General features: G+C 32.3%; 1 protein-coding gene across 1 annotated transcript; it reads left to right on the plus strand.

Annotated features, from left to right (window-relative positions):
- Window positions 1-264: 264 nt before the first annotated feature.
- On the plus strand, window positions 265-13,012 carry LOC139494423 (uncharacterized). Its single transcript, XM_071282586.1, has 6 exons — window positions 265-295; window positions 2,215-2,457; window positions 7,220-7,331; window positions 8,305-8,666; window positions 12,282-12,713; window positions 12,915-13,012. The coding sequence occupies exons 1-6, from the start codon at window positions 265-267 to the stop codon at window positions 13,010-13,012; spliced, it is 1,278 nt and encodes a 425-aa protein (XP_071138687.1).
- The last annotated feature ends 2,790 nt before the right edge of the window (window positions 13,013-15,802 follow it).

Below are 15,802 nucleotides of genomic sequence, written 5' to 3' on the forward strand. Positions count from 1 at the left end.
GACCAACATGGTGAATATGTATGTTTGTCTTATTGTTGTTATTAGTTTTCAGTATCAATTTACCCTGGCAGTTCAGAAACCGAAACGCCTTCTTATAACATACCCGGATTATACTGGTCATCAACAAATCCATAGAGATATCCAGGCATTAAAGGCTGCACTAGATGTCTTTAAACAACTCATTCAACTTTGATACAACAACAGGCTTCTGAAATCGCAAACCTTAAGATCAAGTTGCAACAACGGGAAAGGGCCCAGTTAGAAATGGAATCAAAACTCACTCAAATAGCATCAGGTACATTTGTGCAATTGAGTTTTTTTAAGAGATCTTGACTAGTCCAATGATTTATAGGTGTAACATTAAAACGTTTTGTACTGCTGAAACATTTACGCTTGTTTGTTTTAAAAATATTGTGATCTGTTTGTATTACTACACATAAAAGGAAAATGTTTCTACAGATTCGAACAATTTAATGTGCGCAAGATAAGAATAATAAACATTTCAAAGTTGTTTTCAAGTTTATCACTACGAAGTACCCGAGGTCGCATCACTTTCTCCATACAAAGTGTTGACAATGCTGGAGGATGTTTGAAAGTCCTGTCTATACCGTCTATTAAAGACAGCATGTTGTCTATGTATATATAGAGGAGGACAATTAACAACAACATATGAGATGACAATATTTTCTTCAATCTAAACAGATATGCACCCGTTTTTGTTTTTTTTTAAGTCATCATAGATACCAGGATTGAAATTTTGTATTAACGCCAGACGCGATTTTCGTCTACAAAATACTTATAAATGACGCTCGAATAAGAAAAATGTTAAAAGGCCAAATAAAGTACGAAGTTGAAGAGCATTGAGGACCAAAATGCCTAAACGTCTTGATGATCAATGTTAAATTGATTAAAAAAAAAGAGCAATATTTCTTTTAAATATGTAACATTTTATTTCATTTTTTAAGTCAATGATTAAAGTTACAAAATAAAAGGATTTAATTTTTTATTGATCATTTATTTCACTTTATAAACTAGAATTGTTTTTGGGGGGTATTTACCTCTTTTATTAAATACCTGTTTTTGAATTCAGAATAGTAAATATATTGTGTATAATACTAAATTATGATTGTATGAAGTACTTCTGTACTCCAGATTGTATTGTTTTCTGTTATCATCACGTTAAATGGAACGATGTGAATGTTTCTCAACTCTGTCGGAACATGTTTTCTTGGCCATAATTTTAAATGAGAGAATTGTAAATTATTATGGAAATTTAGTAGCTGTATCCTAATCCCTGTTTTGACGTTTTACTGATAATTGATTTGTATGAGGTTTATACAAGCCTAGCAGGAAACACATACCTTATCCATGCATCAGGTTCCATTTCTTCTGATTGATGCAGTTCTCTCAGGATTGATTTTTTACATTGATTTTTATATTCCTAAAAAATAAAAGAAATTTGAACATTACTATTTATTACTGTACAAAAAATCAGGAATAGAAGACACAGCAAATACAATAAATATAATACAAAACGATGCAAAACACGCAACAGTGCAATTGAATATTGACCAATACAATATATATATAATGCAATACAATACCATGTAATTAGTCAAGAAAAATCGTATATATTTATTACAGCTTCAAGTGGATCAGTTAATATACAGTGAGGGAGAAAATCTTGTACCAGAAATGGTACCGAACTCGTTTATTCAGGTTTGAAAATAACACAATGTATATTGCTACGTTTCTATTTTTCTGTTTAACATGTCTGCTGCGTGTGGTACTGATGATTTGTACTACGAGGCACTCGTAGATCCAGATATACTATAACGACACCCGATATCATTGATACTATATATCTATTGCCTTTTTAGACGTCATTTTGCGTATTTTTATCGTTGGATTGTGTATATAAAACACACTCTTTTTTAAGATTTGCTGTAAAAATATACTTGGAATTAATTTTAATTGTGAAATACCTATTCCTCGTGAAAACCTCTGATTCTATGCCCGGCTTTAACTTAGTATACGTTTTTAATTGGCTTGTGAAAACCTAATTGTTTTGATAATTTTTGAATTTCTAAATATTTCAAAAGACTTGAGCATCACCGAAGAGAGCTTTAATTTAGAAAACTATATTTAGTGCAGAAATATTGGTACCGTTAACATTATTCTACTAAAGTTATATTATCATTGGTTTTTTTTCAGGTATGAGAGGAGGTAGGCATTATAGTGAATCAGGAAGATCTGCAAATCCGGTATGCGTACCTCATGATCCTGACTTAGGCCCTGTTATTTCTACGAATGATGTTGGAACTCTCTATGGTATGGAATATAACGAACCATCACTCGGAAAAACTCTCAAATATCAAGATGTACCATGTGCTGTTTGCAGATCCAAACTAGTTTCATCCGTTATAATGATGCCAGGAAAAACAAGATGCTATCATGGTTGGAATTTAGAATATAAAGACATGCTTACAATTGGCTACTAGAACCATAATGGTCCATCATCATACATTTGTATTGATTATAATCCCGAAGTTATAGAAGGAGGAGTGAGGAACGACGATGGATACTTGTTGTTCCCAGTTAAAGCTAATTGTGGATCTCTGAAGTGTCCAACGTATGTACAAGGAAGTATGGTGAAATGTACTGTTTGCTCAAAATAACTATGTGATCAATATCTTTTATAATTTTTTTAAATACCGCAGTAAAAAAAAACTGCATTTAGATGATGAAGATGCATTTGAAAGTTGTTCAGGGTAATGATATTGAGAAAATGCAACAAAGTTCAATGTTTATCAGTTATTCTACTTTCACTTTGGTGGGGTTCGTGTTGTTTATTCTTTAGTTTTCTATGTTGTGCCATGGGTACTATTGTTTGTCTGTTTATCTTCTTTCATTTTTAGCCAGGCGTTGTCAGTTTGTTTTCGATTTACGAGTTTAACTGTCCTTCTGGTATCTTTCGTCCCTCTTTCAAGAACATGAAGAATGCACATCGGAACGGTTTATTTAAAGTTAGGTTCACAACCCTGTTTTTTTAGAAGGTTTGATTCTTATTTGTTAGTGTTCTGTATAGTTATAAATGACCATTTCAGATGGTATAAAATAAGCTATATTAACTACCTAAGAAATAACTGTTAAACACTTATGTTATGCCTTCGTAGAAAACAAGCGACATTCATTCACCTTTCTATCATTGAATAATGATTTATCAAAGAACAGTAAAATTACCGAGCGAGTGCCTTTTGAGAAACACATCTGGTGACTCTTCCTGACAACTTACGGCTAATCCTGATGCTTAGTTGCGTTTTTATTGCTCAGTTTACTTTTTGGGGAATTTCGGCACATGTTTGTGGACTGAATTGAATTTAAAATGGAAATTGGGAATGTGTCATAGAGACAACAACCCAACAAAAAATGCAGAAATCTGCCAAAGGCCACCGATTGGTCTTCAACATAGCAATAAACATTCGAATTCTGAGGCGGGCTTCAACTAGTTCCTAATAAAAAATGGAAACTAGTTCAGTGAAAATGGACTTCACACTAAACACCGAAACATAAAAATAGACTGAAATCTAAAAAAAAGTACAATACTACCAAGGGACTGGCGTATACTTGCGGATGTATTACATTAGTTTTATGAGATCACAAGGCTCCTTCTTTACCTCTAGCCAATGTAGAAATAAACAAAGACACTGCATTACACAGTCCAACTCAGTTAATAAGAAGTCCTAGTCTGATGTCAGAATAGGTTACAGAAGAAGCTAAGCAAAATGGCGATGATGCATCAATTAACAAAGGACTATTATCAGTTACTGATTTGCCAGCTCCAGACTTTAAGTAAACTGATTGAAAGATTATGTCTTCATTATATATACATCAAATACAATCCCGTCCATAATGGGTTTTAGTATACACTATCACAAAATATACGGGTAGAACAAAACCCGTATTTAATCAACACCTTTTTTTAGAATAAATGTTTTTATTTCCAATATTAAGACCCTATGAGTGAATAATTATTAGTTCCAAAATATGCCATCTTAAGGATGTACTTAGGTGAAGTTTTGGAATTTGTGTCGGATGTTCGGACTCCTTTGTTTTTTTTACCGTAGGATACAAGGATACATTTTTTGCCCCATAACACCCGTTTATCGTTTCATATTTAAGATTTGATAGCTCAGAAAAGGTAATTTGCCGAAAATTAAGCAAAATCTTTTTTTTTTTAATTTGATTTTGGACCCAAATAATACCAATTCAAATATAAGGAAAAAGTTCGAGTCAGCCTTTTCCCGCCATATTTTGAAAATCAAATATCTCAAATAGGAGCTCCATGTGACCTATCGATATTTTTAGCTTAATTTGTCCCTTAACTAATGCTCTACCGACTTATATCATCAGTTTTGAGTTCTTGACTTTATTCATTTCACCTAAGTACATCCTTAAATGATCTGACAACAGTATCGTGACTATCTATGTCCCTTCTCATTAAGTATGTTTAAATGTTTTGTTTTCTCTGGAGATGAATGACGCAATATTAAGCTTTATATCAAAAAATAAAAGATTGGAAGTGAAATACTTGATATAACAATACAATACAATACAATTATGAAACCCAATAACTGAACAGTACAATTAAATTCAATTTCATACGTCAAGTGATTACAAATGTATTACATTGATTATTTAACAATTAAACAAAATCAAGTCTTTTTCAGCAGAATCATTTCTACAGGAATATTACAAGATGTCTGCATGTTGATTTATGCTGAAGAATGATTTCCTTGTACCGATGATACAATTTAGTAAAAAAAATCTTACGTTAAAAGCAAGTACGTTGTTACATACAAGTCTTCTTAATAAAATGGATAATAACAATAGGAAATGACAAAACCTTTGTTATCGTAAATTTTCATTGTATGTTTATTTTGGTTTCTTTTAAAAATCAATAAATTCATACACTAATTCTATTAAAGCCAGTATATGTATCTTATAATTGTAGATCTTGGTTTTGTATGATGTTGGGTTGCTTCCCAATTGTCGTATACTGCACATATTGCTTTATTTGGTTTTGATATTGTTTATTTCTATTATGCTAAAATATAAATATTGCATTACGTTCAAACTTACAAAGGTGGGGGGGGGGGGGCTACTATTCCCCATCTTAAGATATAAAAATAACAAGAAAAGAGATAATCAAGTGTAAACGAGATGTTGCAAACTGTCAATTGATAAATACTGTACTGTATACAATATAATACAAATATCACACCTACAGTTTGGAAAGTACATACGATATCAAAACGTTATTGACTTAAAAACAAAAACACCTGAAATAATAAGACAGCGTCATTGCATTGATGTTCCTTAAAACAGTTAAACGTCCTGGTGCAAAAACCGCAATCAAAGTCATACAAGAAAAAACATACAAAATAACAAATACTGACTTTATGAATACAAATAAAAAAGGGAGCAAAATATAATGTCTTCCAACAAGACATGCCAGCAGTGCATGTTAAATCTCAAAGAGAAAAATATGGATTGAATGACATAATATAAAGATAAAAATCCGTTGTCGTATACATGACATTAGTAATGGCCAGAACTGTCATATATATTCTGATAAATTTGGTATTTTATTATGGAAGTATCACAGCAACACATGATGAAAAACGCATTCTGCTTACAGATCCTGGTTATGCGGATAATTTACAATTACACCGAGATATTTAGACATTGAAATCAGCCACCGAGAACATAAAACAGACTGTAGTTTCCCAGTCTACTTTGATACAGAAACAGACGGCTGAAATTGCAAATGTGAAGACAAGGTTGCAACAAAAGACGGCTGAAATTGCAAATTTACAAATTAAGTTACAACAAAGAGAAAAGGATCAAGTGGATTTGGAAACTAAACTACAAAAGATCATTTCGAGTACGGTAACATTTTCAATATATTTGTAATGACTTATTTTTATCCAAATAATAAACTGTGTATCCTCCGTTTGACTTTTTACGGATGTTGGTCTTCCAGTAATCAGGATTAATGTAAGGGAGGTTTGTGTGCTTATTTAAGTAAGAAAACACGTCAGTTGTTTCTTTTGTTACTTATAGTTTTTAGTTTGTGTTTTGTGTACACGGTTTTTGAGGAATTAGGAAATCAAATATATTTTTTAACGATATGGTTAATTCCCACACGTTCTTATCATATGGTACAATTAAGAGCTGAAGAGCCATATTTGAATAAGTATGTCGATATTCATTTATTAGGATACCTCCAAGTTTTTCTTTAGTGCAGTATTTTCATTTGTAGTGTTGTAAAGTTTGATCTTGATTCCCAGATTTGTCGACCTTTTACAGGTAGTTATGTGGTATAAGTTTTTGTCCTTGTTGAAGGCGGGTGTCTGACTTATAGTTTATAGCTTCTATGTATTCTATGTTGGAGGGTTGTGTCATTGAAAATCAAAACATATCTTCTTAATTTTAACTTTTTGAAAGGAACATGCTTTGGTTTGTTTTCAATGCATAAATACCGATTTTACTTGGTACTTGGGTATATATATATGTATGGTGAACTTACGAACACAACAGAATTACCTGATCCCATAAAGCACACTTCATAAGGCAAGGATAGCCTTTGTCATTTTCTCAGTTTAGGCAAGCACCCAATTTTTTCACCAACTAATTGTTTGTCTTGGGTAGAAAGCAAGAACAAAACTTTGAAAGTCATCAAGTTTAAACGTTTTAGTCGTATTCTTTTGTTTTAAATCTCATTACATAAAGCAAATCAGTTTAATAGGTTTGTTTTCTTTATTCAGACATGTGGGCACACGTGTTGTATTTAAATGAATATATGCGTTAACAATTTCGTTTTTTTTAGGTCCAACGGGTTCAGTTTATATACAATGGGGAAGGAAAACGTGTACAAAAAATGGAACGGAACTTGTTTATTCAGGTTTGGTATAATTTCTGTTAAATATTTGTTTTATAAACTTATTGCTTATGGAAGGATGAACGCTTATGTTTATATCGATTGTTTTATTTAGTATTACTAGTAATACATCTGAACTATCCAAAATGACAAAATAATCTGTAAATATATGGCAGCATTCGAAAAAAGGTTAAAAACACAAATGGACAAATATCTATTGAAATTATGTATGTGTTTATTGTAACTGTTTTTTTTTTAATTTTCAATATTCTATAGGTTTAGGCGGAGGAGGTTATTATAACAATGGGGGACGATCTGCGACTCCAGTTTGTGTACCTCATGATCCCGACATTGGACCTGTCAGCTATACTAATGGTTACTCAACAATGTATAAGATGGAATATAACGATGCAGCTTTTGGGAATAATATTGACACATTCCCCTTTTCCATTCTCAATTTTATTTATGTATGTACAAACTACAGTTAACAATAAGAAATTATGACATGTACCTTCTGTTATGTGTTTTTTATTCTCTGTACATATAAATACTTTATTGTAACACAGTCAACCATTTTCGTCAAAGTTTTATATACGCCTCCGGGTGTAGAATTCTCTCGCTGTATTGAAGATCCATTGGTGGGCTTCGGTTGTTTTCTTCTCTTCGGTTGGGTTGTTGTCTCCTTGACATATTTCCCATTTCCATTCTCAATTTTATAACAGGGGGAGAACTACAATGCCTCTTCTTAAGATGCACTCTTAACAAGAAAAGATATAATCAATTGCAAGTAAAAACGAGATGTTGCAAACAGTAAATTGATAAATACTGTACTGTATACAATATAATACAAATATCACATGCTGTGTTCTTACTTTATTTATATAAATTCTTCACATGGCTCTAACACAATGAACTAAAAGTGTTTACACGTAGCATTTTTGGCAGCAAGTTTTTTGAAATATCGGTCTCTGGTTCGTCCGCGACCTAGAGTTTGGAAAATAAATACAATATCAACACGAAGGTGGCTTAGAAACCAAAACACTTGAAATAATAAGACACCTTCATTTATGTTCCTTAAAACTGTTAAACATCCTGATGCAAAAACCTAAATCAAAGTCATATAAGAAAACAAAATACATAATAACAATCACTGACTTCATGAATACAACTAAAAATGAAAGCAAAAATATAATGTCTGCCCGCAAGACATGCCAGCAGTGCATGTTAAATCTCAAAGAGCAAAATATAGTTTGAATGACCGAATATAGAGATAAGAATTTGTTATCGTGTATAGCATACAAGATAGAAATAATGGTCAGAACTGTCATATTTATTCTGATTAATTTGATTTCCTTTTCTAGCAGCATCTTAGAGACACATGACGAAAAACGTATTTTGCCTACGGATCCTGATTATGCGGATAATTTACAATTTCACCGAGATATCCAGACATTGAAATCAGCCATGGAGAACATAAAACAGACTGTATTATCACAGTCAACTTTGATACAGAAACAGACGGTTGAAATTGCAAATGTTAAGACAAAGTTACAACAAAAGACGACTGAAATTGCAAGTTTACAAATTAAGACGGCTGAAATTGCCGATTTAAAGACTAAGTTTCAACAACAGACGGCTGAAATTGCAAATTTACAAACAAATTTACAACAAAGGGAAAAGGCTCAGTTGGATTTGGAAACTACACTGCAACAGATGATGTCAAGTACGGTAACATTTTAAATTTATATGTAATGACAATACCCTGCTGACTTATAATATTTTTTTCATAAAATAAATATTGTATCCTACGTAATTACCGCTCGATTTTTCTAGATGGAACAATTCTGCACTTAACAGCCATTGTTAAATGCGTATATATTGAGATATCTCTTGATTTTGTGTCATGTGGTATTTGGTTTTCGTTTCGTATTATTTGATCTTGTGGTGTGCTGTTGCACCACTATCCCGGATTGGGGTTTCTTATGTCTTTCAACTTTTCGTAGAAAGATCATTTTTTTCTGTTCTGATTTTTTTTTCTACTGCAGCTTGTGCAGTCACAGATGTTTATTGTTTTACCACATAATTGAAGGATAGTTTGCCAATGATGTCGTACAGTGATGGGAATTTCCCTATTCACCCTGTGTAACTAAACACTAACTCATATAGGAGTTATCTCCTCGTTTTCCCTTTTTCTTGTTATCTTTATTTCTCTTAAACCGTAAAAGACATGTTTCACCAAATTGTGTGTCTACTCACCTGCTGTTTAGGTTGAGTGTAACCGAAATCATCCAATGACATCTTATGGGAGTTATTTCACTTAAAAAATTGAAAATAAGTGATCTGATGAATACATTCATACACCATATTCATAGAGGTCTAACGGGTTTTGATATGAAGTACTTGATCCGTTTTAAGGAAATTGAGGTCAAGGTTAAAGGTCAATGTCATGTTCTTGATTTTGAACTTTGCTTGTTATGTGTATTCCGTAGAAACTGTTACAGTTAGGGATATGATGTCATCCTTTTTTATAAGTTTTCTTCCCTTATGTATTTGAAATCGCTATTTACCCCAACCATTCACGTGAATGACATGATATTTTTCGATTTGAGATCACTGACCGATGACCCTGAAAGATAATTCAAGGTCAAAGGTAAATTTTACGTTCCAGATTTTATTCTTTATTAAAAATTCATATAGGTTCATAATAAACCCATTAGTTTATTTGCATTTGATTTTTATGACATTTGACCTTTAAAAGGTTAACCGGATGTGAAATTATTTTTAACGAGAAGTATCCTTTTTTGTTGAAAAAGTACTTAATTTAAATCAGTTTGAAGTAACAAATTACACCTAAAGTGATACCTTGTAACACTGTTTTTCAAATTTCAATTCTTATTATCGAAGTTCAGGTGTAAAGACCTTCAATTGTTCTCTGAACGATTGTTTTTTTATTTTGAATATTTTTATCTATACATATATCAGGCCGTTTTCTCGTTTTAATTGTTTTACATTAGTTATTTCGGACATTTATCATGTTTATAGCTTGCTATGAGGTATGAGTTTTGTTTCTTGTAAAAGGCAGTTGTTTGACTTCTAGTTGTCAGCTTTAAGGTTATTTGGTCTCTGGTGGATGGTTGTCTCATTGGAAATCAAACCCTTTCTTCTCATTTTTATTTTTATTTTGGAAATACTGATTTTACGACAACGTGTGATTAAATACAGTCCGCCAAAAGTTAAGCACCACCTCAATATAACTGGCAATATTTGTTTAACTATTTCGAAAAAGTTATTTATGTTTGATGTTATGAATTGCCTTAAACCAACACTAAGAAAATTCGTCATGACTAAAACGATCGAACTCCGATAAACCCGTCAGGCAACTTTTATTAATGGTCACGGACATAAAGGGATTTGCATTGGTGCTTGGAAGCATCGTAGACCCTCATTTTGACAACTTCTCACTTTCGTCAAGACCATTGTTCATGGACGACAGCGCTAGACCACAAGGTGTAAGGATTGTAACCGAGTACAAAGAGCAAGAAGCCATTGCCACTATATGTTGGCCTTCCATGTCTCCAGACATGACACCTATCCAACATGTCTGGTATACTATTGGCAGAAATCATAATCGCAAAGATCCACCATAGCTAATCGTTGCGATTCAAGAGTAAAGGTTTTCTCTTTTTTTAGGAGTAACTGATTTTTAATATAAAAAAAAAATGATTTACAATAAAAATAGGTGGTGCTTAACTTTTAGCGGACTGTATGTATGGGTGATGCACTTACGAGTTCAAAATAATTACTAGCCGATATAAGGCACGTAACCCTTGTGCCATTGCCTTTGATTAAGCAGGGATCATGTTTGTTTTTACAAACTACAATCTCTTTTCCCTTGCTAAAAGGCAATACAAATTGGAATGTCCTCAAATTGATAAAAACAATCAGATGTAGTCTTTTGTTTTAAATGTCAATAATTAAGCCTATTAGATAAACAATGTGTTTTGTTCAATCAGAGACGTGTCGGCACACGTGTTGTATGAAAATGAATAAATGTGTTATTGATTTCATTATTGTTTTTAAGGTCCAACGGGTTCAGTCTATATACAATGGGGAAGGAAAACGTGTACCAGAAATGGAACTGAACTTGTTTATTCAGGTTTGATTTAATTTCTGTTAAATATTTTACATGAATAATTGCTGTTCGTATGGATGAAAGTTTATGTCAATTTCTTGATAACACGAAATAGTCACTTAAGCTATCTAAAACTACCATAAAATCTAAAATATATGAAAAAGCAAATATCATAAATACAGTTATATTAAATAAAATGTAAAAAAAATATTAATTCCAAAAAAAAATATGACATACTTAAGCTGAAAAAAAAGAAAATCACACAAAAACCGACCTCCGAGGAAACTTCAAAACGGAAAATCCCTAATTAAATCGCAAAATCAAAAACTCAAACACATTAAACGCATGAATAGCAATTACCATATTCCTGACTTGCTACATGCATTTTATCATGTAGAAAGTGGTAGACTAAACCTGGTTATGTAGCTAGCTAAACATTTCACTTGTATGAAAGTCGCATAACATTTCATTATTTTGACAACAATGTTTGCACCAGACAATTAGACACAAAAGATCAAAAATGTCAAAAATGAGGGTACATCATCCAACATTGGGTTATAATTTTCTTCACTTAAAAAAAAACAAATATGTAACAACGAATCGAAAACAGGCATATAGATACATGTAAAGCTCATTAGCGAAAATGAAAGACAAAATACAAAAATTTACCAGAACACAACGGGACGTATAAGCACAGAGCAAATTCATATGTAACAAAGAAACACAGAAAACATATATATACAAAGCACATTAGCAAAAATGAAAGTCAAGAAAACAAACATCTATCATAGCACTACAACACAATGACGGCATGTATGAAGTTCATAACCTCGTCTTATTGTATAATATACAAAAGACTATATCTTTCTACAACTTTAAACAGTGAAAGTTATATCAAAAAGGACAAATAAATTAATACTATATCATATTAGTCAGATGACAAAAAACGTCACTACATAGACTGTATACTTCAAGACCATCGTGTATTATTTGTAAAGTTGATACAGAATCATCATGATATAAGAAGCTTCCTATGAACGGTTCTAGAAAAAGGACAAGACGTTCCTAAACATACCATTAATTCATCAACAGTTATCAAACTGTAAAGATGTGTCAGCGTTTGAAAAAAAAGGTTAAAGAACAAATCTCTTTTAAAAGCGTGTATGTGTTTAGAGTAATTGTTATTTTCATTTTACATTTTTTTAGGTATAGGAAGTGGAGGTTTTATGGACAATAAAGGACGATCTGCGACTCCAGTATGCGTGCCCCATGACCCAGACCTTGGACCTGTCAGCTCGACTGGTGGTTACTCAACGATGTATGGGATGGAATATAACGATGCAGCTTTCGGTAATAACCTTTTCGATAAAGATGTTCCATGTGCTGTTTGCAGGGCTATTCACAGTACATCTGTTATAATGATACCAGGAAAAGCAAGTTGCCATAAAGGATGGAATATGGAATACAAGGGATTACTAGCATCTGGTAATCGTTTTGACAATGGAGCATCGACATATATTTGTATTGATCAGATACCTGATGTGTTAGAAGGAGGAGTTCAGGATGATAACGGATATATCTTATTCCCTGTCAAGGCTATTTGTGGATCTCTCAAGTGCCCACCTTATGTACAAAACAGTATTTTCAAATGCGTTGTTTGCTCAAAATAAAGTGTTGGTGTGTACTAGTACGTGTCTGTTTGTCATTTTCTTTTTTAGCCATTGGTTTGAGTTTGACCGTCTTTCTGGTATCTTTCGCCCCTCTTTTAAGTTGGCATTGTAATGTATGGTTACTAGTATAATCTATGTAATCATTTGCTGTCACATTATTTATTTACAGTGCATAGAGGGATCGACATCTTTATTTTTGAACCAGAATGTATGATTTTACTTCCATACTTCCAAATTATTACTGTTCCAGCCATTGGTCGAAGATGAAACTGTAAATAACATTTTTATCAACTTATCTTGGTGAGGCAGACAAATATAGTCGTTGTCAAGGAAAGCATTGATACAAATACTAACGTATATATAATATCAAACAGCAAAATACTTAATTCAAGACATGGGGTGATTGCATACTTAACTGATTACTAAATAATACGATATTCGTACCCTTGGACGAATTATTTGCGTTTGTTTTTTAGTTAGTCGAGTTAAGTCGACTTCATTGTATATCGTGAATTCCGAAATTTTTGCGATGTTTTTATTATTGCAAAAAATACATCTTATTGAAGTCAATAACTGTAAATTATAACGTGTAGATCTTGGTTTTATATGTTATTGGGTTGCTTCCCTATTGTCGTATATTGCACATATTATTTTATTTATATGTCATTCTGTTTTGATATTGCTTATTTATGTTATGCTAAAATACAATTATTGCATAATGTTGAAACTTTCGGGGTTTAGTATGATGTCCGTTATCACTAAATTATCTTTTTTAATTTAGAATCCAGCTGTTGTATATTTGACACATTTCCCATTTTCATTCTCAATTTTATTACAGGAGAGACTTAAGATGCAATCTTAACCGAAAAGAGATACATAGTACTCAATTGTAAGCGCGATGTTAAAAGCTGTAAATTGACAAAAGACTACTGCATGCGATGTAACACAAAGATCAGATTGCAAATTATTTTCTTTAGTTATATAAATTCTTCAGATTGTTTCTGTAACACAATGAATACAGTTTTTTTACGCGTAGCATTTTTGGTCAGTGAAATAGAATGTTATATGAATCGTGCATGAAACATGTGTCTTTTTAATGACCATCCCAATGTTCTTCCTCCACCCAGAAGTAAATACAATATCAAAAAGTTGCTGGCTTAGAAGCCAAAACAAGTGAATAAAATAACACAACTTCATTGTTGTTTCTTTAATGTCCTGGTGCAAATACCTTATTCATAGTCATATAAGAAGAAAACAACAACACTGACTTCATGACAACAAATACAAAAGGGGAAAAAATATAACGTCATTCCAAAAGACATGCAGTCAGTGCATGTTAAATCTCAAAGAGCAAAATATAGTCTGAATGACCGAATATAGAGATAAGAATCCGTTATCGTGTATAGTATACACGACAGAAATAATGGCCAGAACTGTCATATTTATTCTGATAAATTTGGTATTTTATGATGGAAGTATCTTAGCGACACATGACGACAAACGTATTCTGCTTACGGATCCTGATTATACGGATAATTTATAATTACACCGAGATGTCCAGACATTGAAATCAGCCATGGAGAACATAAAACAGACTGTAGTTTCCCAGTCTACGTTGATACAGAAACAGAAGATTGAAATAGCAAATTTACAAATTAAGACGGCTGAAATTGCAACTTTAAAGACTAAGTTACAACAACAGACGATTAAAATTGCAAATTTACAAATTCAGACAGGTGAAATTGCAACTTTAAAGACTAAGTGACAACAACAGACGACTGAACTTGCAAATTTACAAATCACCAAGTCGGCTGAAGTTGCAAACTTACAAACTAAGTCACAACAAAGAGAAAAGGCGCAAATGGATTTGGAAACTGAACTACAAAAGATCATTTCGAGTACTGTAACATGTTTTCAATAAATAATCTGTATATCCTTCGTTTAAAACCGGCTCTATACGGATGTTAGTCTTCCAGTAGTCAAGATTAATATAATGGAAATTCGTTTGCTTAACTGTCGGTTGTTGTCTTAAGTTTTGTATTGTTTGTTTTGTAAACATGTTTTTTTTAGGTGATACAAAAACATTTTGGCGGTATGTTTAATCCCGCACATTCTTGCCAGACGGCAAAATTCAGAGCTTAAGAGCCATGTTTTAAATACGTATGTCGGTATTAACATATATCTTAGTTTTTCCTGATTGTGGTGTTTGTTTTTCGTTTGTCGTGTTGTAAAGTTTGATATTGTGACGTGTATTTGTACCAATGTTCCAGATGTGGGGAGGATTAATATGTTTATTAATCTATCTATAAATAAGGCCGTTTGTCTTTTTGTAATTTCTGGGCCTTTAATAGCTTGCTAAATGATACGAATGATAATCCTTCCTAGACCCCGGGTGTATAACTTATAGATGATAGCTTCTTTTTTTCTATGGGGAGTGTTGTCTTATTGGAATTGATAATATATCTACTTATTTTAAAAATCTTAAAGGAACATGCTTTGATCTGTTGTACATTTTCAATCCATAAATATCGGTTTAACGAAATCCTGTGTTCATATGTTTTTGATGCACTTACGAAGTCAAAGCAATGACCTTATGACAGAAAGCACACCTCATAAGGCACTGAAAGCTTCAATTGGTCATTTCCTTTGTTTATGCAAGCATCTTGTTTTCTTAGCTTGTAATTGTTTGTCTTTGCTAAAAGCCAAAAAAAAAAAAAAAAAAAATTAGTCATCAAGTTGAAAGTTTTAGTTGTATTATTTTGTTTAAAATGTCATTCCATTATAAGCATATCAGCTTTTTTATTCTGTATGCAAACATATGGGCACACGTGTTGTGTAAATGAATGTGTTGATGATTTGATGATTTGATGATTGTTTTAAAGGTCCAATGGGTTCAATCTATACACAATGGGGAAGGAAAACGTGTACAAGAAATGGAACGGAACTGGTTTATACAGGTTTGGTTTAATTCATATTACATATTTTTTGAAAACTAATTGCCTTATGTTAGAATGAACGCTTATGTAAATATTCATTGTTTTCTTTATTGTTAACACA

This window comes from Mytilus edulis, chromosome 11, assembly GCF_963676685.1.
Source record: "Mytilus edulis chromosome 11, xbMytEdul2.2, whole genome shotgun sequence".
NCBI lineage: Eukaryota > Metazoa > Mollusca > Bivalvia > Mytilida > Mytilidae > Mytilus > Mytilus edulis.